The 25,899-nt window shown below is 46.5% G+C and overlaps 1 protein-coding gene across 6 annotated transcripts in view; it reads right to left on the bottom strand.

The window, feature by feature from the left end:
- The window catches only part of ZNF462 (zinc finger protein 462), a 141,220-nt gene that overhangs the window by 24,975 nt on the left and 90,346 nt on the right, over nucleotides 1-25,899 (bottom strand). For all 6 annotated transcript variants that reach the window (XR_016393601.1, XM_089913496.1, XM_089913501.1 and 3 more), the window contains 2 exons: nucleotides 10,409-10,676; nucleotides 8,365-8,501 (listed from right to left, as the gene is read on the bottom strand). Coding sequence is in view for 5 of the 6 variants with exons in the window: in XM_089913496.1 (XP_089769622.1) it covers nucleotides 8,365-8,501; nucleotides 10,409-10,676 (405 nt within the window). In the remaining variant the exon portion in view is untranslated. The remainder of the gene's footprint in view (nucleotides 1-8,364; nucleotides 8,502-10,408; nucleotides 10,677-25,899) is intronic.

The raw sequence follows: 25,899 nt of genomic DNA, 5'->3' as shown, positions 1-25,899 counted from the left end.
AGTCAGGAAAGCGTGCTGTACCCTCAGAGTCACCGAGTGGCAACATTTCCAGAGCATCAGGATGTTGTGTGAAGCCGCTCACCCTGGGAGGCCTCCCTTTGTTGCTGGCCTGTGTTTGGCCCCTGGGGAATTTTCCCACCTGAAGCCCTGTCTTTCTCTCAACCAGCACATTCTCAGTGCAGGGCAGTCCCTGCCGTGGCAGCCCTTGAACGCAGCGATTAATTGGCCAGCAAGAATCTGGGCAGAGGAAGCGTGGAAGGTGGTCTGCACCACACTCCCTGGAGCTCTAATGCATATGTTATTTTCCCTGTACAAAGAGTCAGTCGCTTATTTAGAAATATAAATATTTTTAAACCACAGTAGAGCAGACAGCTAAGAAACACATGATTATAATGGAATCCACACATTTTCTTAGAATAGCAAATGCTGTAACAGTCTTCTAACCATTCAGTTCCACGGTTTGGTGTAAATGGAGGGAAAAAATGCTTTGGCGTAAACTAATGAGCCTTAAGAAAGCCCAGCCTATGATGTTCTATTCCTCTAACCCAGGTTTTCTCAACAGTAGCACTACTGATGCTTTGATGCCAGATAATGCTTTGCTGTGGGAGGCTTTCCCGTGCAGTGCAGCATGTGTACATCGGCACCCCAGGCCCCGCCCACCAAGGCCAGCAGCAGCTCCTCCCCCCCAGTCTCGACGACAGAAAATGCCTCCAGACAGCTGCACCCTGAAGAAGCGAGATGGACCCCGACTGAGACACCGCTCCAAGTCAAGTGCCAACTATTCAGTCCAGCTGCCCTGGGTTAGACAGGCGTGGCCATGAGCTACGAGCAAGCTGGCGCCCACGGCAAGAGATGGGGGGCAGGCTGAAGCGAGGGGACCGGGTTCCACACCCTGCAGCTCAGGAGTTCATGGGAAGAGTTGAGACTCGCACCCTCCCCCCGCCCCATGCTCTCTGTGTTTGTTCCTGATTTATATTTTGTCGTTTCTACTGCTTCCCCTTTCCTTCTTTGGCTCTGGCCTGTCCCGTCGGCCCCGGTTCTGTCGACCTCCGCGGAGATGGAGAACAGCTGGCTATAATTTTCCACATAACGACGCCTCAACACCTTGAAGACATTCGGTCGCCCTCCAGTCTTCCCGTCTCCCCCATAAATAATCGTTTCTTTCAAGCTTGTGTTTTTTTTAATAGGTCTCCTTTTCAACTCCTCTACCACTTTGGTTAGTCTTCTTTGCAGTTTCCTATTTCACTCCGTGTGTCTAAATGCATTTTGCACAAAGTCAGGAGCACCCAGAATAATACCTTGGAGGTGAAACAATAACAATGAATGGGAACGGCTGCTCCCATTTATTAAGGGCTCACTATGTTTCAAGCATGGTTAGGTGTTCGACCCTCTCAGCTACTTTTTATTCTCACAACGCCCTGCAAAGTCAGTTTGATTATCTCCAGTGAAAGCCGAGAACGGACCAGTTAAGCTGCTTCCTCGAAGTCGCTCCTCTAGTTCAGCACAGAGTTGTGGCCTGGGAGCCTGGGTCCGCTGACCTTCACCCGCGCCCTCCTCTGTTCCTCCTGAAAAGAACTCTCAGGGCATGTCCAGTCTGTTCGCCATGCACTGCTAAGCCTTTTATTCCTAATAGTTCAAAATCACAAGAGCTATCGGTGTCTAGGGCAACCATTTCTATCTGTATTTCTTTCAAATCTTCTGGATTTCATAGAAGGTCATTTCCCTGCTAACTTACCCTGAAAGGTAAGACTTCCCATTTCCAAACTAAGACATTAACTACAGTGTGTCCCAAGTCTCTTAGTTATATGGATGTTAATTTTAGAAAAAAGTGATCTTTTTTTTCCTTTCTACAAACATGGTTAACATGACCAAGATATAAAACAAGACAGACTCTAAAAGGCAGGTGAAGGACCGATAGCGTTTTCTCAATAAGGTTATTCACGGTGGAGGCCAGTGAAGGTCCTAAAGTGGGAGACTGGAATGTTTCCAGGTGGGGCCTGAGCCCTGTCTTGGCTACAGAAGCTCAGCGCTTGGGGCTTTTTCTACGGGGGCAGCGACAACTGGGGGTCTTTTCCTGACTTCACACCTCTCGAAATTACCTTGGGTAAGAAATCAAGGCCTGAATCACACTCATTGTGACTCAGCTTCCAGCTCTGGTTGCAAAAATATTATGACTTCACCAGTTTGGCTACAAGATAGATCGTGTCTCTCATCTCCTCACACCCAAAAGATGGCTTAGCACTGCAGCTGGACAGAAAAGCCAAGAGGCTCCAGCCCGGAGCAACGCCACACTGTAGCACGTGGGTGCTAAAGTTCACCAAGAGCCCGGAAGTGTGTGCCGGGTGGAAAAATCTGCAAAATCGCCACTACCGAGGTGGGGGTGAGGGGGTCACTTCTGCTCAAAACAGCGAAAACCCACATCACTGTGGAGCCCAGAATCACCAAGGAAAAATCCTTCCCGAAAGGGAGCCCACAACACACATGGGTTTCCTCCCCACAACGTGCCAGGCCTACAGGAAGCTGGGGGAGATTTGGAAGTCATTCACTCCAACAAACTCTGAATGCAGGTTACCATGGTAGAGGGCCGAGACCCTCTCTGGGCCAAACCAAAGACCCACCTGTTACCCTCTCTCAGCCAAACAACTGACAAAGGCTGAGAACTAGGAAGCCACCATCCCCAAATATAACCATAAATAGACACGCAGAAACATAAGCACAACAGCTCCTGTAAGAAGTTTTGACATCAGCCAGGCTACCACCCTCAAGCCAGACAGAGCTGGGAACTGCACCTCTAATTCTAACAGGCCAAAGCACGTGATGGGGAGGAAGGGAACGTGTAATCTCACTGAATAAAACGAAAGACTATCAGTCTCACCGTAGATCTTTTTCTTTTCCTCAAGAAAAATGATACCGATCAGATCAATTAGGGGAGATCAGTTGAGTTCCAAAAAGACACCCACCTGCAGGGCTCAGTCGTACTCAGCATGTGTGTGCGTGCTGAGGTTACAGGCTGGGGACGGAGAAGCTAACAAGCCAACTGGAGGCCAGTCTCGGGGATTACAGAGCTTCATAATTATAATGCAAATATTCGGCAGAACTGTTTCATGCCTATAATTCAATCTGTGCCCAGCTTTTTATACCCAGGTTTGCTGTACGTATACAAGGGACGTCTTGGCAAAGCGATGCATGAGGCATTGTGCTTCCAATGGTGACGAAAGCTCAGTGGAGGGACTACCCTGGTGGGGCAGTGGTTAAGAATCTGCCTGCCAGTGCAGGGGACACAAGGTTCGAGCCCTGCTCTGGGAAGATCCCACCTGCCACGGAGCAGCTAAGCCCGTGCACCACACCTACTGAGCCTGCGCTCTAGAGCCCGCGAGCCACAACTACTGAAGCCCGCGCATCTAGAGCCCGTGCTCCGCAACAAGAGAAGCCACCGCAATGAGAAGCCCGTGCACCACAATGAAGAGTAGCCCCGGCTCACTGCAACTAGAGAAGCCCGTGCACAGCAACGAAGACCCAATGCAGCCAAAAATAAATAAATTTATTTTTTAAAAAAAGAGCTCAGTGGAAACATACTCCCGAAACTGTTTACTCCTTTGTTCACTGTCTCTCTTGCCACTAAAGCTCAAGCTCCTTCAGTGCCCAGACCTGGCCTGACTCTTCCTGGCTGTAACCCTGGAGCTTAAAGCAATACTAGCACAGGATGGCTGTTAAGTGTTGGTGGCATGAATGAAAACCCACCAAACCTCCTACCACCAACTTTCTCCTTGAAACAGAAGTCTCAGGGCTTAATTTTTCTCCAGTTAAATTGGTCCGATCATGGTCAACCTCACCAAATGTTGATCTGACCCAAGTTCACAGTTCCTCCAAGAGATGGGTCTATAATCCTTGGCTTCAATCTTTGCTAAATTAGAATTCACAGGTGTCTCATCAGTACCCCAGCTTCCCAACTACCTACAGAGTAACGTTCTACCCCATGCTGGTACCTAAGCCCTCCTTAATTTGGCCGGAATATACTCTCCTAGGCTTGTCTTCTATTCTCTTCAGAACAGTCTGATACCACTCTGTAAACACGTCTTGCTTCCACTCACCCGACTGGTTTATTAAAATTCTCCTTCCACTCTGTAGTGAGTCAAACGGTGCTCCCAGAAATGTATGTCCACCTGGCCCCTCAGAATGTGACCTTATTGGGACATGAGGTCTTTGCATGTTAGTCAAGACAAGGTCCAGATGAGATCATATTGGATTAGAGTGGGTCCTAAATCCAGTGCTCTTATAAGAAGAGGAAAGGGCACACCGACACACACACACACACACAAGGCCATGTGCAGATGAGGCAGAGACTGGAGTGATGATGCAGCCACAAGGCAAGGGAAGCCCAGGGAAGTCGGGAGCCAGCAGAAGCCGGGAAGAGACAAGGAAGGATTCTCTCCTAGTGACTTGAGGAGGGGCCCAGCCCTATGAACACCTGGATTTCAGACTTCCAGGCTCCAAAGCAGAAAGAGGACGCACTTTTGTTAAGTCCCCCAGATAACGAATACACCCATCTTAAGTCTTCTCTGCCTGCTGAACTGTTATCATGGATCAGTTTGAAAGCTACCCCCTCTACCACCTTTTTCTACCCCAAACAGAAATATATCTGCCACTGGGAATCTCCTAGATACTGATCACTCACTATCTTATATGGACTTATGCACACGCTTCGTCTCCTTGAAGAGGCAGACTGGGTCTCGTGTATCCCATCTTAACCCAAAGAACGCAGCACAGCGTGGCATGAAACAAGCAAATAATGAATGTTTGCTGAATGCATGGACAAACAGTATGCTTGCTCTCTTTTGCCACAGCCAACGTAATTCCATGGTTATTTCTCATTCAGATTTCCCAGGAGTGAAACGGATTCTCTTTCCCTTCCTCCCTATGTAAATATAGCAATTTGTCTGAACAAAAAGCTAAGGAGACTCCAGTCTTGCAAACAGCAGCTCAGTCTCAGGGCCAGTTCAGAAGTTGCTTTTCTTGCCTTTCATTCCACGTATTTTAATTAACTAAGGTCTCAGAAAGATCTCGTACTGCAGGCTCTAGAGACCAAAGATGTTTATTCATCCACAGAGTAAGGAAAGCACAGGTGGAGGAAGAGCCACATCTGGAACTTGGAGATCAGCCCCAACTCGAAATTGCCAGGCAGACACCCAGCCCTGTCTCTTGACTTGTCGAGACCAGCTTCCCACTGAGCTGCCATTTTGAGTTGGGATGGCCACCAAAGCCAGGTCAGGATGCAGATGGCAGATACGCTGTCCCGAAGCACCCTGCCCCCCTGCGGCTCAGTGGTCCTCATCTCTGACCTGCAGCCTCCAGACCACGCCACCCTCAGACCCAAATGCCACAGCCACTAGAACGCTCAACAGAGTGACACCAACCACCTCCCCAAGGATGAGACAGTGACGCCTGGTGGGTAAAGGCATGGGCTGGGGGTCAGACAAGCCTGGGTTCAGATCCCAGCTGGGCTGCTTATTAAGTCATTTGACCTTAGGTAAGATGCTTAGTCTTTCTGAACCTGGTTTTTCTGTTGTTGTCAGGGATAACAGTAATACCTACCACTTAGGGTTTTGTGAAAATTCCATAAAATGACTCACTGGAAAGCACTTAGCACAGCACCTGGTACCTAATAAGCTCTCAGTAATAGTAACCATTGCTGTTGCCACGGATGTTGTCATTATTACCACCAACCCTCAAATGCTCATGTTCATTCCAGGTTGTGTACTTTCTGACCCCAATGAGGACAGTATCTATATACTCTGATGCCTCTTTTAAAATAAATCATCTCTATAAATAAAGAGAAGAGACTGTAAGTAACCAGTGACAGGCAATATGATGGATGGGTCATGGGGTCAGAGGACTGCGTTGACACACAGTTTCCCTGCTCACCGGTTGGATGACTTTGGTTAAACTACTTCAGCCCTCGTGGGCCCAAGGGACTCAGCACTGGATTCAGGGGGGGACAGTATGCACTACCTCCTACACGGTCCCCTCAGGAGAACCCAGCGGAGAAACTCCTTGCAGGTTCCAGCATCTCAGATTCCTGAACAAAATTTCAAGAGTCTAACAAACACTCTAAATCCAGTTGATTCCGTTTTTGTCTCTCCTACTGTGGGCCGCAGTCCCAGGGCCACAACTGCAGCCCACTGCTAACAAACGCACAGCACCTCATGGCGGACACTGAGTACCCAGACTCTACGTGAGCTTTTTCATACTTGACGTGACTTTCAACTGCCTTCTCCTTATTCTGCATTTGCCCCAATCTTCTCATTTGTTTCTTTTTTTGTTTGTTTGTTTTTGCGGTACACGGGCCTCTCACTGTTGTGGCCTCTCCCGTTGCAGAGCACAGGCTGCAGACGCGCAGGCTCAGCGGCCATGGCTCACGGGCCCAGCCGCTCCGCGGCATGTGGGATCTTCCCGGACCGGGGCACGAACCCGTGTCCCCTGCATCGGCAGGCGGACTCTCAACCACTGCGCCACCAGGGAAGCCCTTCTCATTTGTTTTTAATCCTACAGTTCTGCACGACTATTTTTAAGATACCTTAAATCCTTTGTGAAACGATCGTAAATAACTACACTAAATCAAAGAAAAAGTTTTTTCCAGCTTCAAGCTTCACGTACATAAATCAGGACTACGGGTCACAGTACTGTCCCTCCCAGTGTGGCTGGACGATGAAGTAAGCGTGTGCGAGAAGCACCACGTCAGGCGTGGCATGCTCCAGGCATTAAGCGCTTCTCTCTCTCTGCCTCCGTTTCTTGAATTCTCAGCTCAGGGAAGGAAAGTCATCAAGCGCATTAGGTATCAAGGCTCTGATCCCACCAGGCAGCAACATGGAAAAGAGAGAGAATCCACCGCCAAAGTGGGGTCTCACCGATGCTGTCTGTTCTACAGCAGCACGACTCCTGGCCTCGCCCCAAGCAGTGCGGGCACAGAGCCAGCGACACACACATGGGCCGGGGGACCGGAAGCCAGGTGGCTGAGGAGGCACACCAGGAGGGGGCAGTCGGGCCAGGAATTCCTGCCTAAACGCTCCTGCGTGGCTTTCCCTAGCTTGCAGGCGGACGTCCTCGCCAGCAGGCATGTCACGTCTCATGAGCCTGCCCGGGGAGGAGGGGGACCTGAGGGTGCTGAAGGTTGAGGCTTCCACAGAGTTTGCAGCAGACGTGGGTGACATGTCACAAAACGTGCCGGCAAAAGGCAGCAGCTCTGGGGAAATGCTGGAAACTTTGAAAATGCCCCCTCCCCCCGCCCCCGATGCCCAGCATTTCAGAGTAACATCTCGGCAGGGCAGCAGGAGACACTTGTTGCCTTCGAGTCTTTTTTCGGTATTTTCGGCAAATACCTAAAAGCTTTCCTAGGTTAGAGGTAAAGGAAGGAAGAGAGGCAGGAAGAGGAAGAAAAGAAGGGAGGCAGGGAGGGAGGCAGGGAGGAAGGAAGGAGAGATGGAAAGGTCAGTAGGTGGAAATAGCAAGAGAGACTGGCAACGGGTACTCTAGCCATCTTTTTCCATCCACCTCTGGCTTAAATCTCTTCCGGATAAAGTAGGTTTTACATAAACATATTTTTCCTTCCAGTGCAGACGGGGCTGTTGTTTAACTGTTTGAATTGGCCACCAGTAAACTCCACTCAAAGAAAAAACAAACAAAGAGGACCTAAAAGACGTACCCCAGCTTAGCAGAGGAGCCGACGGCTACGGAACACCCAGGATGCACCCACATGGAACACACTAGACACTCAATACGTCACCTCAGAGGCATAACTCGTCACCTCTTTTTACGGAGGAGAGGGAGGTTAAACACAGGAGGCTTTAAATCTAGAATTTAAACCCAAAGCCTATGGGGTTTCTAACATATATCAGGCCACTTTCAGTTTTAAGAATTTTCTCTCTCCATCCAGTTCAAGGGAAATTCCGCGTTCTGCTTCAGAAATCATCATTTTGGTGTTCGTCCAAAGAACTGCTTACAGCCACAGAGCTCCTTGCCCTCACCCACCCACTCTGCTTCTCATTCACTCCTTCCTTAGCAAGGCCGTGAGAGCGGAGGACTCAGGATATAAAACTCCCTCTCAGGGGGAAGCCCCGCAGAACTGCTCACTGCAGAATCCACCACCTCTGCCTCCCTCCACGTGAAGGAAATCCTCTCAGCTGGAAGATGTTTTTACCCTGTTGGCTGTCACTAGGGTGATCGCTGTGATTTCTTGAGGGGAGATACGGTGGGGAGCAAGGGACCAGGCAAAGGTGCCGCTTCCACCTTGAGACGGCTTCCCTCTAACGCCGCCAGCCAAGCCGCCTTCCCCCGCCCCGCACAAGAAAACCGAGCTTGGAAGGTTACCTCGGTGCAGCACGATGTGGTCAATCATGTTGCGTTTGTATTTGGTGTGATAGAGGCAGAGAGGACAGCGAAGATCTTTGGGGCCCTCCTCGGGGACCGCCGAATGCCCGGCTTCCACGTGCATAGTAAAAGCAGATCTGGGAGGGAGGTGGGGAGAGAGGCGATGAGTTGTAACCAAGGAGCATCTCACTCACACCCCCTGCCAGCAACCCTACTACAGAGACACTCCACCCGGGGGGCCAAAACTACAGTGGTTCATCATGTTTGCTGACCACGAGTGCCCTGGTCCCTCGTGCAATAACTAAGCACTGTCATGCAGTGGTAACTTCTTTTTGGAAATTTTGCTACCTGGCTGGGCTCAGGCAGGGCTAAGTTTGAAAAGAAAGAAACAGACTCCTGATTTTATTCTTGAGAATTAGAAGTTGCCTGTTAAAAATATAAAACAAAATCCCTACGAGAATATATTTCTCATCAAGCTCAGAAGGAGAGGGACTGTTTTGAAGCTGGGAAGATTTATCAGCTTCCTCGGCGACTCCTCCCAGGGAACAGGGGAGGGCAGGCTGGTTAGGAAGTCAGGGCGGTTGATGACCGCGTGAAGGAAACTCAGAGCTGCTGTACCAGCTCAAAGGCGGAGGGTACCACTGCCTCCCCACTCCATCCTTTTCAAAACTTCAAAATTTACAAAGCCTTAAATGTCTCATAAAAATGGATGAAACCAAGAGTTTAACGGGCAAGGTCCCCTTCTTATTAACCCGAGTGCCTCTCTCTGGGGAAACATGTACACCCGTCAGTGGGCCCTTGTTATCTGGGTCCTTTTTGCCTTCTCTCACTTCTAAGGTCACATACATATTTATCTAAAAAACAACTGAACCACATTAATAGTCAGAGATGTAACACATTTTCCATTAAATCCCAGCGACTAAGATGTTGGTGGAAAAGAGACTTGTTTTTCTATCAGTTCATGTTTTTTGGGGGGGCATGAAGTCTACTCACCAGCCTCTCTGTGTGGAGTGTGTATTGAAATACTGGAGTGACCTAAAGCCCAGGCCCTGACGGCAGCAGGAGCAGATAATAGCTTTATATCTGTACTATAGCGTTTCATATTATTATAAAAGCTTTCTATCTATGATACAATAACACTTATTAGTGCTTCCTTTGCTCCAAGCACTATGCTAGGCACTTTACGGCTTCATTTACGGTTCTTTTACTCCTCACAAGCGCCCTACAAGGTAGGTACTATTATTGTCTTTTTTTTTTTTTTTTAAACAGATAAGGAACCAGAGACACAGAGAGGCTTAGTAACTTGTCCAAAGTCACACAGCCAGTAAGTGGCAAAGCTGGAGTTCAAACCCAGGTAGTCAGGCTCCATATTCTACACTCGTAACCATGAACCTAAACAGTATCTCCCAGGATGAGATGAAATCACAGGACTTTAGATTAAATGATAGGAAGCATTCCAATCTTTCTGATACACAGGAGCAAAGGTGACTCCGGATTATCTTTTTTCTAGATGGGAACAATCTCTCTGTGATTGTTCAAGTTTAGTCTTCCCAGTGTGGAGTCTTGGTTCTCTGGGTGTCTTTCAATAACATGATCTTAAGAAATAAGAAATCTCTGCAAGGGTAGCAGGGGTGTCTCTCTCTCTTGACTTTGACTTTGCTTCCGAGAAGGTATTTTTTTTCCCCCAAAGACAAATAAAATAAAAGGTGAGGGTGAGGGTGTGGTTTTCCAAAGGGAAAACACTCACTGTTGCACATACTGGGTCAGGGAAATCCTTTGCCATGATCTCACGCTCCTTGAGCACCCATTTGCTCTGATTTTTAAACTGATTTGTTCTGATATGGCTCTTCATCTCTTCCCCAAACCCCCAAAACAGTCTTCTGGAACTAGCCTCCTCTTGTGAAGACTGGACCCAACAACCCCTTCTTCATCCCACAGGCAGGGCCTCCCATGAGCTCCAGATAGAGTGAAAGGGAAGAGTAGGGTGAGGGGTGAAGCGGGTGCTGCCACCTTGTTTTTCAAGGCTGTTCTTCATGCCACTTACTTAAAGCCTGTGTAAAAGGAGCAGTCTTTGCACTTGAAGAGCTTCTTCCCACCGTGCTTGTCCCTGTAATGGCGCCTGATGCTCTGGATGTAGCCAGAGGAGAATTCACAGAATTCGCAGTGAAGAACAGCTTCCGTCTTCTGCTCAGTGCCCCCCGCAGCTCCAGAAAGAGGCACGGGGCTAACACGGCTGTTGTTTCTCGCCAGAGCAGCGGATTGATAGTGGTTCAACTGCTGCTGAACATCTGGAGGCTCGGAGTAGGATGAGTCTGTGGACAGATGGGGGAAGATGACACCAGACACAAAGAACACAGTGGAGGATTGACACCTGAAAACCCCCAGCATTAGTTTTGAGGGTTTTTTTGTTTGTTTTTTTTTTTCCTGTGGTACGCGGGCCTCTCACTGCTGTGGCCTCTCCCGTTGCGGAGCACAGGCTCCGGACGCGCAGCCTCAGCGGCCATGGCTCACGGGCCCAGCCGCTCCGCGGCATGTGGGATCCTCCCGGACCGGGGCACGAACCCGTGTCCCCTGCATCGGCAGGCGGACTCTCAACCACTGCGCCACCAGGGAAGCCCTAGTTTTGAGTATTTTTTTTAAAGGGGTTGACTATGATCCCAGCTTTCATCTTCATTTACATTCTACAACGCATCTCTGGGGAAAGGCAGGTAGGGAGGAAGCGTCACTTCCTTTAATCTGACTTTGAGGGTTCACAGCATTTAAAAATAAAATTCTGAGGTTAAAGGTTTCAAAGTGAAGGAAGAAAGTAAACTTTTTTTAAAAGGAAATTGCAGCGTGGCAACAGGCTGCCACAGAATCCCCATCCTTGTAGGTGAGATAAACAAACCCGCACAATGTACACAGGCATCCACATGAGAAAGGAAAGTAGAAGATGCAATATCTCCTCCTTTGCAGCCCAGAATTATTCAAGCCAACGGGGGGAAAAAAAGTCTTTAACAGAAGTGCTCAAGCACATGGCACTCACAAATATAAAATATAAAAGTGTTTTGTGCCTTCACTGTCAAGTGATTTAAATTTTAAAATATAAAAATCCAATAGTGTTCTCCAGGAATGGATGTTTAAAGCTTAGTCAGCATTAAGATGGAGATTTATTCATAAATCCCATTAAAATGAAATTCCAAACAAGTTTCCCTGAAAGGTATTTGAAAGTTTGCAATTCGGAGGAAAATGCTGGAAGTGACAGGCACAAATCTAAGCCTGTGATGCTCCAATGTCCTGTGGTGGGGAAATCTAACGTAGACGGGAGGTGGGAAAATCTGTTTCTTCCTTAAATAATAATTTTTTTAAAAAAGAGAGAGCAAGTGAAAAGAAGGAAAGGTCTTGAACCTTTTCCCAACACGCAGCTCTGAATGTTGAGGTCAGGAATTCACCAGCGTTATCACCACCATTGTCCTATATAACCTACGGCTGCCCATGAATGACACAAATGGAGTCTGTGAATCCCACACAGATGAATTTCAGTGTAACTTTCCTTGAAAAGAAAACAAAGGACTCTTTTCTTAAGCCTTTCAAAAAGCAGGGGGGAAACGGACAGAAACTGTACCAGCCTCCTCCTGATTTGATGGACACCTAATTTTCCAAAGTGTGATTTCCCCAGGCGGAACACGCGGGGGCTCTGTAAAACCCATATTTGATGAGACTGGTACCATCCATCCCATCGGCCTCAGAGCAGTTCCCTTATTGTGGGGTCACCTCTTGTCTTCAAAATACTAAAATTCCTCCCCTTCTTGTTTCCTCCTCCCCTCCTCCTCAATTCATATTCCTCAGGATGGAGGAAAAAACCCCTTTGGAAATTGTAAACAAACCTGCCCCCCCCCCACACACACACACAAATAAAACAAAAGGAAACTCGAACAATATCTCCGAGCCTCCATGGGTTCATTACCAGGTGTAAACTGAAGACAAAGGAAGAAAGACATTAACACAACTGAATTCATTTCACCCGATTCTTTTAATCTCCTTTTTCCTTATTCCTCGACCCTAGCCTAGCCGATGAACCCACTCAGGATCACAATAATGCAACTGTCAACTTCTCATTCTTTCTTTCAACAGCAGGTTTGTTTACCATTTCATGGACTGTTTGAGATGTTTTCTGGTTAAGCTCTCAAGACTAGTTTCTGCTTCAGACACACGCACAATGAAGCACAATGCATGCTCTGCCCGCCTCTCCTGTTAACTGGGACTTGAGCTGCTGGGAAAGCACTGCCACGCGGCCAGCCCTGCCCTCTCGCCAGTGCTGGTCCTGGTTTGCTCTTAGCTCTACGGGAAAGAAATCCTGGGACCAGCAAGGCCGAAGTCAGGTCCGACTGCCCTGACCAGTTGACCATCCACAAATCTCCCCAGAGACCAAAACAAAGGAACAGCCCATTTCTCAATAAGCAGCCACCACGGCCTCTAAGACTCAGACACAAGGCACTGGACAGCTCCAGTCCCTTTATAACAAAATTACAAACTGACTCCTAATCAATCAGAAGACAGACCAGGTCAATCTGTCTCCCCTACCTTCTGCCACCCCCAACCTAGAGCACACGTAAGACTCTCTTGGGTAAACTCCCCAAAGGGAGAGGAGTCTGACTCAACACATTTTTCTTGTTTCTAGGGTCTATGGCATATCATTCCACCCATCTCAAAAAACACATTCTCAATTTTAACACGGGTATTTCTATGTGATATGAAACTTGAAATAAAAATGCTAGAAGTCGTGGAGAAAGCATTCCAAGAAAGGACAGCTCATCACCCTTCACAAATGGCAGTGTGAAAAGAACACCTGTATGTATCCGTGTCATAAAATCCTTCTTTCCTGGTTAAAATCAGATGGACAGGTTTACTTACAGAAAGAAGCAAATCCCACCACTTAGGATACACTTGAAATAATGCCCAACTGGTAACTTTCTGGGTCTTCTCAGAGCTTTACTGTCCTCTCTGGTGCCAAGACACACTCTTCCTCGCTCTCACTTGGAGTTTGTGAATAATGTACAGTTTTAGCACCTCAGGCACTAAAGTGACAAAGACGTGAGTGTGTCTGATTCCACTGATCCTAAAAAAGCCCATTTGCTGAGCTACATAAAACCCCAGTTTGTTCACGAGGCATAGCCAGAAAGAAGAGGAGAAGAGGATGCTTTTGTGCCCAGGCTAGAAAGACAAGCAGATTCTTAGCAGTGAAGGGCATGTCACAGAAGTTAAAAATCATCATTAAGACTCTTTTCTTTCATTCCAAGCTTAAGAAAAGGAAAGGAAAAACACTCTGTGCTTGCAGAGCCCGACCTGTGGTCATGGGAACGTAACAGCAGCTAAAGCACGGGAGTACAGGTTACATCTTTACCGCCTCTTTGGCCACGAATGTCTACAATGGAGCCAACAGCAAGAGGGCATTGGTCCATCCATTCTTAACCCACCCCTGAGATGTGCAGTCTCAGAAAAGAGTGTCGTCTCTGACTTGTGACTTTATTTATGTGCAAAGTTTTGGAAATTAAATTATGATTTATAATTGCAGTTATAAAATAAATTTAGCTAAGTTACATGGAGCTATCCATTTTGTAAACTGTCTATAATAGGAAGATGATTTTATAAAAGCAAGATCGTAACAGAACTGTAGAATGGATGGTCACAGTGCATCTAGGTGGGGCTTTGTAAGTTACTGAACAGCCAACAACGAATTCTCACCACTATGGTGTACGACATAGGTTCTCATGCCAATTTTACCGATGAGATGGCTGGGGCTGAGAATGGTTGGCCACACAGCTACCGAGAGGCAGAGGTAGGACTGGAACAAAGATCTCTCTGACTCTAAAATCTGAAACTTGTCTATCAGGCATCTGACTCAATGGGTTGACCTCCGGGGTCCCTTGATGCAAGTCAGAAGAACATGAGAGAATATCTGAGTGTTCCATCAGCAAGAAACACACAGCAGAGAAGAGAGAGAGAGAGATGGCAGCAAGGGTGAAACAGCTGAGAAAGTAACATCAGACTAGGTAGAAATGGTCACAAAGAGAAAATAATATTAAACTGAATACCAAAGAAAACACTAAAACAGCATTTCAGAGCACATGGGAAAAAAGAATCAACAAAGTAAGATTCCCGGGAAAGAAAAAGAATATCCAAAATTTCAAAATGCTTTATGAAAACAAAAAAAAGGGACCACCCAGGGGACATTTCTATAAGCACGCTACACAGGTAAGCACTGCAAATACCCAGAACTGGAGATGTGCCTGCCCGAATGGCATGCTTAAGTCAGATGCTGGATAAACTGCCCTAGAAAGATAATGCTCTAACATTCCTCAGGGGGGATTTGGCTGGGAAAAGAAAGGTACACGAATACGAACGGGAGATGGGTATTTTCCGGGGGCTCTTGGACAGCTCAGGGTTTCAAACTGGGGAAGGGCTGAGTTCCAGATGAGACCTCCTACCCACCCCTCTCATTCAGTCAGGTTCCTGGAGAAATGGGAAATTTCTGGCTCTCATTCCAGCCCCCCAGAATTCCAGCCAAACCCAGTTAAGTATCCATTCAAAGCGTTTTGTTTTGTTTTGTTTTCTTTTTTCTCCAGAGATTAGCCAGCACAGAAATAATCACTGGAAATCTATTTTATAGCAAACGACAAATAAGTGAACTCTGGAAGAACAATAAACATGACAGAATGAAGTCCTCGTGAACATTCTGATCCAACAAAATATTCGACACCCTCTTCGTGTCACGCCACAGGCAGGCTCTAGGGGCTCAAAGTCAAAGAAGGTGCGAGGAAGGAATCCCCTGGAGGTCCAGTAGTTGGGACTCAGGCGCTTTCACTGCTGGGGGCCCGGGTTCAATCCCTGGTCAGGGAACTAAGATCCCACAAGCCACACAGCACAGCCAAAAACAAAAAAGAAGAAGGTGCGAGGGATGCCTTCTAGGAGCCCTGATCTACTAGGAGAAACACAGAGTAGCTGGCTGTTATGAAGATATACGCCTGCTCTGTGTCTAACACACTTACTCCACTGACTGAAGGAACAAAAGAGGCAAAGAGAAAAACCGAACAGCAACAGGAGAGTTTAACTATTGCAAGATTAAGGAAGACACAGGGAAGAGTAAGAATCAATTGGGCAGTAAATTGTGGGAGCAGCAGAGAGGACAGCTCCCTTATACGCTGAGTGATCTGAAAAGGAAGCTGTACGGGTGGATCAATTCTCAATTTTCCGCAGCTCCGCAGAGAGGGTGTGAGTGAAGGTGAAAAAGTGGCAGCAGTACCTTGGTGCCAGCGACCACAGTTAATTATATTTGAGCTAGATTTTCATGCAGACTTGGGAGAGAGGCTCTTTGGTCAGGGCAAATCCAGTACCAGGAGAAAATAAAAGACAAAAGGGTTTTAGGCAAGCAAATTTTAGAGGCGGCCAGGGGAGCAAACGGTTAAATGACACCCATTCATTCAGCAAACATTTATTGAACATCTAAGTCAATGGGTGACCCTGTTCTGGAACAGTAGGACATGGTCCCTGCCCTCAAGCAACTCACTGTCTCAGACAGACGTGTAAATAACTGACGGTGATACACTGCAAAGAAAAAATAAAAGTCTCAATGGAGCCACCTTATCTCCAAAGACCTAATGGAGAAGAAGACAAAATCAGCAGTACCAGCAGTACTCGGTGACTGATAGAAGTAGGAGTGAGGGAGATGGAGGGAGGACGTCAAGAGAACCTTGAATTCCATTAATAAACATAATTAGTATTAGCTAGTGTGTTAATTAATAAAATCGCTACCAGACGTGAAGCTACCTAAATGTTCAATTCACCACACCTCCACCTTAAGTCATAAATAGAAATTAAACAACTACATTCTTATCACAACAACAACAAAAGTGACTTAATTCCTACAGAGAAAAGAAATAAAGGTCAGAGGATGAATCTGAGCAGAAAAATGTGTACAATGGAGGGTGAGGGAGATCACATAAGGAAGGATTGAAAATCTTCAAGTCCTAAAATAGCATAGAGTTCAAAATGATGCACAGATTGTAATTTTCTTCAGAAAAGCAGGTGATTTGGCAACTGAAGGTTTGTAGTATAAGAAACCAGAAACAGAATATTACCTGTAGATAATTTAACAACAAATATGGTAAATGCCCAAAGTATAGGGGTTGGGTTGGGACCCAAATATGCTGGAATTACTGCCCACTGTTCCTAGAAAAATTGAGAAGGGCACACCAACAATGACAAGAGAGCAGCTAAAGACATACTTTAGTTAACAGGCAGGAAGCTTTTGGAATGGCATCAACTCCTATCATACAATGGCTAAGAAACTCAGGCAAAGGACAGAAAGGGTCCCAGTATTTCCATGTACGTGACAGCAACCCAGGTAATCTGCTGGTGACGAGATAGAGAATCCTCCTGCTTATCAGTGAGCTTAGACATGATCTGAGTCTTCACCTGAAGCCGAAAACCTGTCTGGTGGACGCCTTAAACTCAACATGCTGCACAGGGCCACCATCTCTGCTCACGCATCTCCGTCGGCGTTCTGAATGTGAGTCCATGGCTCACCACTTCGTTCAAGCTCAAACTGTGGGAATCCCCCTTCAGACTGTCAGATGTTTCCCGTGGCAGCACATTTCACCAGGTACCACATCCCAGAGACACACGTCATTTCTTTCCTCCAATCATATTCCTCCTCCAGGGCCCTGCCTACCTTTCCCACTGTTCATTCACGTCCTCAGATCCCATACGGGCAACTCTTAACAACCTCCTAGCTGGTCTTCCTTCCTCCAAGATCTGTTCTAGTTTGGCCACCATACATGTCATAGACATATAATGTATATCACTTACATGAGTATGATATGATTACGCCCCAGGGCTCAAGGATAAAGCCTCCTCCTTGGTACGTACAGCTCTACAGTCTGGTCTCAGCCCGTGTTTCCAGCCTCACTTTTGGCTAATTCCCAACTCCTTGCACTTTCTACATATCTCATCATTGGGAATCCTTGATCAAGGGCTCCCTGATGTTCTTCCTCTTCTTTATGCCTGGCAAACCCCTACCCATCCTTCAAAACCCAGCTGAAATGTCACCTACTCTGTGAGGCTTTCCCCCAACAATCCAGACAGAACCCTGCTCTCCTCTGTGCTTTGTCAACGCACACACATAGTGATTTTCATCTGGATCTTATTATACTTCAGCTTACACTTACATATGTTCTCTTAAACAACCTCCACCGACAAACTTGGCCTTATCTCTCTATGCCTTTGACCTTAATACATCCCATGGCAACAGGGTCCAGGCTGGTTGCTGGAGCGCTCGGCAGCAGCCCCATCCATTTCTGCTTCCAGCAGTTGAGTTAATGCTAACAAAAATCAGTTTTTATTTTCTCCCAAACTTCTTTGTACCTGTTATATTTGTTACTGAGCTTATTCAATTTAATTAATATTACCTAAAATGATGAAAGATGGGGATAAAAGTTGCCATTTTATGAAAGCTACATTAAGTGCTTGGAAAAGATTTGAGAAAGTCAAGCTGCTAAAAAAAATTACTGTCAAATTACGTTTTGGCAAGATAAATGATTGAGGAGAGCATAAAAGTCTAGAAGGACTCTGCTCTAAGACTGTTCCACAAATGTCTAAACTATCATGCCACTTAAAAGAAACTGAAACTGGAAGTAGTATAGGTGATTACAGTTTATGCAAGGGAGAAAATGGGGAACTCCAATCACAAGACCCAGACTCAAATACATAAGCTTGAAACCTACAGCACAATCCTGGTGAATGAATGCATTTTTAAGTGAAAATAAAATGCTTAAAGCTTTTTTTTTTTTTTTTTGTGGTACGTGGGCCTCTCACTGCTGTGGCCTCTCCCACTGCAGAGCACAGGCTCTGCACGCGCAGGCTCAGCGGCCATGGCTCACGGGCCCAGCCGCTCCGCGGCATGTGGGATCTTCCCGGATCGGGGCACGAACCCGCGTCCCCTGCATCGGCAGGCGGACTCTCAACCACTGCGCCACCAGGGAAGCCCACTTAAAGCATTTTTAAAAGGATTCCCTGCATTAAGAAATTTGCAAATATCACTGAGAAACTAGGTCTTGATTATATCAAATAAGCTTCAACTGTATCTATCTATATGTTTGACCCTATTTTATATTAATTCAGAAAATATTTATTGGGAGGCTTCTGTGTACCAGGCACTTCTAGGCATTTGGGATACATCAGTGAAAAAAACCAGCAAGGATCCTTGCCCTCGTGGGGCTTACATTTTAGATTGACAGCAATAGTATCTTATGTGCTTTTACAGCCAGAGACTCATGGTCCTTTCATTCAAAAAAGTACTGAAGAAAATGTTTCCTGGATTGAATTTGTGAACAACTTTCTTAAATTCAATCCTGTACCTCTGTCTATCTCTCTGTTTGAAGTTACAAGAACTGTTTGTAGCACAGAGCTGTCAAGATGATTCACAGATTCAAGAGGTTTACTTATTTTTAAAGATTTCTTAGGTTCTATCTGAATTCCTTTGAAACTCCATTTCTTTCTCAAGATACCTGCTGTTCACTTCTTGCTATTAACAGGGAGCAGAATGTGGCATCCAGAACATGACCGACTTCAAATCACCAATTCAACTGTCCACGTATTTCCTTTGAAGACTCTCAAAAAGGTTCTCCAGATAGAACACTGGGCCATTCCAAAGGAAAACTATATTAGAAACTAAGCTTTGGAACACAAGCCATTTCAACTCCTCCTGGATAGCGTCTAAAGGGGAACATAAATCTCTAAAGGCACCCACGTTACTTTATTTCCTTCTTTTGATTATGCCTTGAAAACCTCCAGGCCAAGGACCCTGGCACCTCCTTGTCTTCTATCATCAGTAGAGTTCTCTGGCCTGGATGTACAAGATTATGATACAATGGCCAGGGGGGACAATGGGCACTGGATGACTATATATAGGAATTCTGGGCTTGGTTGTCATGGAGACAAACGGAAAAACAAATGCCTAATCCTGAAAATAAGGTTGAGGCCAAACTTGAAGGAAACACGCACTGAAAACTTCCTGTCATTCTGATGAGTAAAAAGAAAACCTTGAAATATGATCAGGGAAAACAAAACAAAACAAAAAGTTAGTCTTAAAAATGACAAAAACAGCAAAAAAACGAAAAGGGGCTGAGATTTAGCATCCCATCATCCTTAAATTCACTGAAAGGGTCTCTCAAAGGCCTTATTTGGCATGAAGCTTCATGTTCTCGTTTTCTCTATATTTTCGGGGCAATCCAGGCAAGTCTGACCTAAAACAGAAGAGAATTCCTGGACTTGCGATTCACTAGGTCCTATAATCGGGGACAAGCCCATTTGTTTCTCTGTATCATTTTCCCCCAGTGGCATCACCATCCACCCAGTCAATAAAATCAGAACAAATCCTTGATTCATTTCTCTTTCATTCTATACATTGAATGAAAAAGCCCTATCGGTTCAACCTCCCCAAAAGCCCGTATCTGTGACCCACTCACGGTTCCACAGCCACTGCTTCTGTTCAGGCCCCTGTGGTTGCTTGTGTGAACCTGCATTGCAGGACGTTCCTAACTGGCTTTCTATCTTCAAGTTTCTTCTCCCCCTAAGATCCCTTTCTTTTCTAAAAGCAAATATGATCAAGGTACTCAAGCCTTCTTACAAGAAAAATGTCCAAACTCTGAACATCAGTACCCTGGCCCACCTTCATCTTCCCAGACCTACCACACTCCACACCCACACTGCTCCCACTCAGCACTACTGCCACAAGGAAAGGCCCTAACATTCACTCTGTGTGCTTTTCTCCGCTGCTTCTTTGTACATTCTTGCAATATCCTCCTTCGACTTCTCAGCCTGGCAAACTCATCTTTCAAAACTGAACTCAGTTCAAATTTATTATCACTATGAAGATCTTCCCTGATCTTTCTAGATACATTTATTTAACTCCCCCTTCAGGCTTTCCTGCTAGTACTCATGCTGCATGCAGGTTAATTTATTTTGCCTCCACCAGACTGTGATCTCTTTGCAAGCAGGATATCTATCCATGCATCCATGCATGCGTGCATGCATCCATCCATCCAACTACCCACCCATAACTTGTTTAAAGTTCATTATCTCCCAGAACTTAGTTCAGGGCCTGGCCCAAAAGAGGTGCTCAAGGAACGTGTTATAAAGATCCAAAAAGAGTTCAAAATGGAAAAAGTGCTCTGGAAAACCCAGATTTAACAGGAAAATCCAATGAACCAAATGTCACTCTCTCCTTGAACACTGTGGTTAAGAGAGCCGCCCCGTTGAAACAGTGATCCACTTTTACTGAAACAAGCCTGGGTCTTTTCTGATTACCTGGAGGATGGCTTCTGAAACATTTGAGAATTTGAATGGCAGGAAATTCATGATCCATGACCATCCCAAGAAGTCACAGGCATAATTTCTGGCTTTCACCCTAAATCAGCAAAAAGTCTAAACTTTAAAACAGATGATATCAGGGCACCTGGGAGCCACTTTGGATGAATCGCTATGAAACTCTCTCTCCTTTTTCGTACCCACTGGTAGGCACAGATCTGTGGTAGGCACAGATGTTCGTGAAATGCACAGGTGTAACGGTACCATGTATTTAAATGCACCATGACTTTGCTATAGTCAACACCTAAGGCCACGAAAATAGAGGCCTCTGCAATCCAGAAGGTATTCATGGATTACCTGAAGATTTTTAGCATTGCATCCTCACCGTATGAAATGTTTTACCAATTTTCCTCCATCATGGATGCACCCTCCTCCCAGATATGTAGTGTACGGCTATTCATTTTGCAAAAGGACTTGTGGTGGCTCAGAAAAGCAGAGATGGCTTCATGTCACCCAGCCAGTCAGTGGAGAAACAGGAACAGAACCCGGGGCTCCTGCATGCCCCAGTTTCAAAACCACGTTCTTTTTCTGCCACAGCCATTAGCAAATATCACAGGTATTCCTTCTGTACTAAATGGTATTTGTAACTCAAAGTGTGTGTTCTTAAAAACCCTCCTTGAAACTGGCTGGAAATTTGTCACAAAGCAAATGAACGCATGGTGAAGGAGCCCTTTTCTAATGTTTTTCAGGAGGAAACTCTGGGTGGCATCTGCCATTGTTCATTGAGACACTCTCACAATACCAAATGCATAATTCACCTGCGACTCTTTGGAATTGTGTGATGAGGAAGTAATGCTTCCTGCTGTTCGTTTAGATCGTATAGATGTCTTTACCACACGGAAAATCCAACCAACAACGTGGAGTACAAAAGCCTCTTTGACATCAGTGACTTGGCCGCAACAGTCGAGAGCTCGCTAGCAACTTCAGATGGTATTCAGAGCTTATGGGCCATGGGCAAGGCCGCCCTGCTTCCTCCTCAAGGCCTGACCGGAGGGAAGATACCTACAGACTTCAAGGAGGCGGTCACAGTGTCCAGCTTGCAACGAACAGTACAGGGAGAGCCCGCACAGGGAACGATGCAGAGATTTCTCAAAAGCTCAGCGTAGCAAGAGGAAAGAACACATCTGAGGAGAAGCGTATATATTTAGATACATGTCGAGCTCTAAGTGACGGTATGGAAATCGGGTGAGGATAATGATGGCGGATCAAGAACAGGAACGAGCAGCCGCACTTCAAAGCACACGGTTATTCTAAAATTGTCCCCCAGCAGCAGGAGTCTCTGAACCAACACACCCAGTGGGTTTCTTACCCGTTTTTTTCCTTTTCTTTTCACCTCTTCCCATGCAGTGGAAGAAAATCCTGGCTCCGGGTAAAGCTGTATTTTTAATAACATTAAAGCAACAGGTTCTTCTCTTCGGACAGACACTCTTGCACCCACTCCAAACTCCCCCGCAGGAATATTGCTAGTGATGCTGGGCTCAGGTGTAGGGTGTAAACCTCCAAGAAGCAGAAGGATCAGGCAGTCAAATCCAGGCTCACCTTTCACTGGCTTAGCAGCTCTAGGTCATCAGGTATGTCAGGTGCTTTTGCACGAGTCTCTCACTGATCTTCACCATGACCTTATGACATGAGATGTGTTACTTCCCATTTTACAGATGGGGAAACCAAGGGAGCACCTGGAAAACAGGCAACTTCTCAGCGCCCCGGAGCGTGCATGTGAGCCTCCTCGTAACCCTTGGGGACTCTCAATTAAGCAGTCCTCTGGTTCCTCATTCATAAAACGTAGACAGTGATACCCACGACTTCATAGGGTGCAGTGCAAACAGGAGAGCAGTGTGTAAAGTACAGTGTCTGGCACGGGGTGGGGGTGCTTTAAGGGCCTCAGTTCCACAGCAATTAACATCTACATCATATATTCTGCACTAAACGACAAATTGCCTTTTAGTGTTTACGGAGTGTTTTCTATAGATGAAAGAATTTGATCTCCTTCGCTGGACTGCAGGACAGAGTGGAATGAGCGTCTCTTACACTGCTCTAAACAGATGTAACTGACAGTCACCGCAGCTCCAGGCACATGGCAGGTGTTCGGCACCTAGTTTGTGACTGACTGATTCTGGGCAAAGCCGACTGCACTGCCCCTTCTGGCAACAACCAGCTGGCTTACTCTGTAGGTGAGGATGGCTGCCATGCGGAGGGAACTGATCGACGGGCTTGGATTCAGCTCAGAGGCAGGGCTCGACCCCAATAATACACCAAGTCACCCCCATTTGGTTAGATAACGAGGCACACAGAATGGTCACAAATCAACTTGCTACGAAAAGGCATATCAGAGCAAATTTCATTTCCAAAGTTTAGAAGCTTTCTTGGCAACAACCATTCTGCGGTCTATTTCCTCTTAAAGGTTTTTCAACATCACCTCCAGCTTTGAGCAAGGTCCCTGGGTAACCGACTGGCAGGTGTGATCATCCCCATCATTAATGATGCTCTCCCAAAGGCCCCCACCTGACACTGCCGCCGCTGCCCTTTTCTCCCTGTTACCTTGTACGATTGTACTTCTAACCACCTGATCCACAGTACGTATGTATTGGTCGATTGGTTGGTTCTCCCCACTATCTGTGAGGGGTTTGTCTCAAACTTCTTAACTTGCATGGATGTTTGGATTTTATTTCATAACCAATGAGGGCATCTAAGTTTTCTTGGGGACTTCCGGCTCAGCTGGGCACGGAGCGCCTGCCCAAGACTCAGTATGGAAAATGTTAAGGGTCTGTGACAAAAGGCGGTCCTGCCATTGAACCACCATGCGTCTCGGCCTCCTGAGGGTCGTGGCCAGTGTGCAGCACCAAGAACAGCAGCACTTAAGACTAGATTCATTCACTTAAATAGGTCATTTGAGTGCCTATGCGTGCAAGGTAATCTGCCACGCTCTGGGGACTCAAAATAAAATGATGGCTTCTGCTGGGACTTCTCTGGCGGTCCAGTGGCTAAGACTCCGCACTCACAAAGCAGGGGGCCCGGGTTCAATCCCTGGTCAGGGAACTAGATCCCACATGCCACAACTAAGAGCCCGCATGCCACAACTAAAAGATTCCGCACGCCACAACCAAAGATCCCGCGCACAGGCAAATAAATAAACAATTTTTTAAAAAATACGATATGCCCTTTTAAAAAAAATGATGGCCTCTGCCTTCAACAAGCTGATGGTCCTTATATGTGGAATCTAAAATATGACATAAATGAACTTATCTACGAAACAGAAACAGACTCACAGACATAGAGAACAGACTTGTGGTTGCCAAGGGGGGTGGGGTGGGAGAAGCATGGACGGGGAGCTTGGGATTAGCAGATGCAAACCATTACATACAGAATGGATAAACAACAAGGTTCTACTATAGCACAGGGAACTATATTCAATATCCTGGGATAAACCACAATGGAAAAGAATAAGAAAAAGAATGTGTATATACATATGGAACTAAATCGCTTTGCCATACAGCAGAAATTAACACAACACTGTAAATCAACTATAGTTCAATAAAAAAAAAAGGAAGTGGATGGTCTTGGGGGGGATGGAAAGTCAGACAGTTACAATAGAGTATGATCAGCTCTGAACTAAAGAGTGCCCAAAGATGTGAACAGAAAGCAGGTCCCTTAGCCAGGCAGGAAGAGTTAGGAAGATTCAAGTTTTCAAGGATGAGTAGGAATTAGCCAAGTGAATGGAATAAACAGGAGGTCAGGTGAAAATCAGTGGAGGAGGACATTCCAGGAAGGAGGACTAGAAGGTCCTGGAGGGTGAGAGCAGGACCCTGTGCAGACAGGGCCAGGAAGGAGGACTAGAAGGGCCTGGAGGGTGAGAGCAGGACCCTGTGCAGACAGGGCCAGGAAGGAGGACTAGGAGGGCCTGGAGGGTGAGAGCAGGACCCTGTGCAGACAGGGCCAGGAAGGAGGACTAGAAGGGCCTGGAGGGTGAGAGCAGGACCCTGTGCAGACAGGGCCAGGAAGGAGGACTAGAAGGGCCTGGAGGGTGAGAGCAGGACCCTGCGCAGACAGGGCCAGGAAGGAGGACTAGAAGGGCCTGGAGGGTGAGAGCAGGACCCTGTGCAGACACAGGGCCTCCAGGACAGCTGCAGTGCAGGATGCGGCAGGAAGAAGGGATGAGGAGCGACCCCGAGAGAAAGAGGGGCCCAAGTATCAGCTTTCCATGCTGAGCTTGAATCTACTATGAAGGCAGAGCAGACAGCCACTGGAGGGTCTGAAGCAGGAACCAGGTGAGATAAAGGCTTCGCATCTGTACCTTTTCTAGGTCTATCGATTGCACCCAGAGCCCTGCCCCATCTCTCAGATAGGGAAGGCGGCTTGGCATAAATGCATTCCCACCATGAGAGAAAACCAAGCAGCAGCACCTTCCTTATTGATGAGGGATAGCAGCAGCCGTCTGTGACTCCGTGCTTTGTGTTGTCAAGTAGAAAACACCAATGTGGTAACTCTTCCCCTCTGGATTTTACTAGCAGGTTGGAATTGTTCATTTGAAATTCAGTTCCTACTGTTTCAACTGAACACATTACATTTACATCTGGAATAGATTATGGTCCTACTACCTAAGGGAAGGAAAACTGGAAACCCAGGAGGCTACCTTTTCTGCTCCCTACCAACCCTTCATGTGCAAGAAAATACCAAGGAAGCACAGGAAACCAAGTGGTATGTCCACACGTTGGCAAACACCGAAAAGACGTAGGCGCCAGCCAAGATCTTGTGGTCTGTTTTTCAAATACAGCATCTCAGCAACATCCAAAAGGTTTCTAAATCTGTACTGTACTCCTTAATTTTAACACCCATGTGTCAACCCAAGGACACTTAATACATATTTCTTGGACTCAGACTCAACTCAATGGTCAAAATATTATCTTGTAAAGTGATTCAATATTCTCCTGGATTCATTAGTGTTTTATAAATGGTTTGTTTCATCATAACAAATATTATATCTACTATATGTTAGGTATTTGACAGATACCAAGACCATCAGAACTCACATTTCGAGAGCTCTCCGGTTCTTAGGGGACATTATTGAAACACATATGAAAATGAGTGCGTGCTCAAGGAACAGAGCCAACGCCCACGGGCATTTCTACCTGT

The sequence above is a fragment of the Delphinapterus leucas genome, chromosome 6, assembly GCF_059928025.1.
Source record: "Delphinapterus leucas isolate spDelLeu-1000000601 "Yukka" chromosome 6, BTC_Dleu_Yukka2, whole genome shotgun sequence".
Classification (NCBI taxonomy): domain Eukaryota; kingdom Metazoa; phylum Chordata; class Mammalia; order Artiodactyla; family Monodontidae; genus Delphinapterus; species Delphinapterus leucas.
Note: the sequence above shows the minus strand (reverse complement) of the source record. Positions and strands in the feature narration are given on the sequence as shown.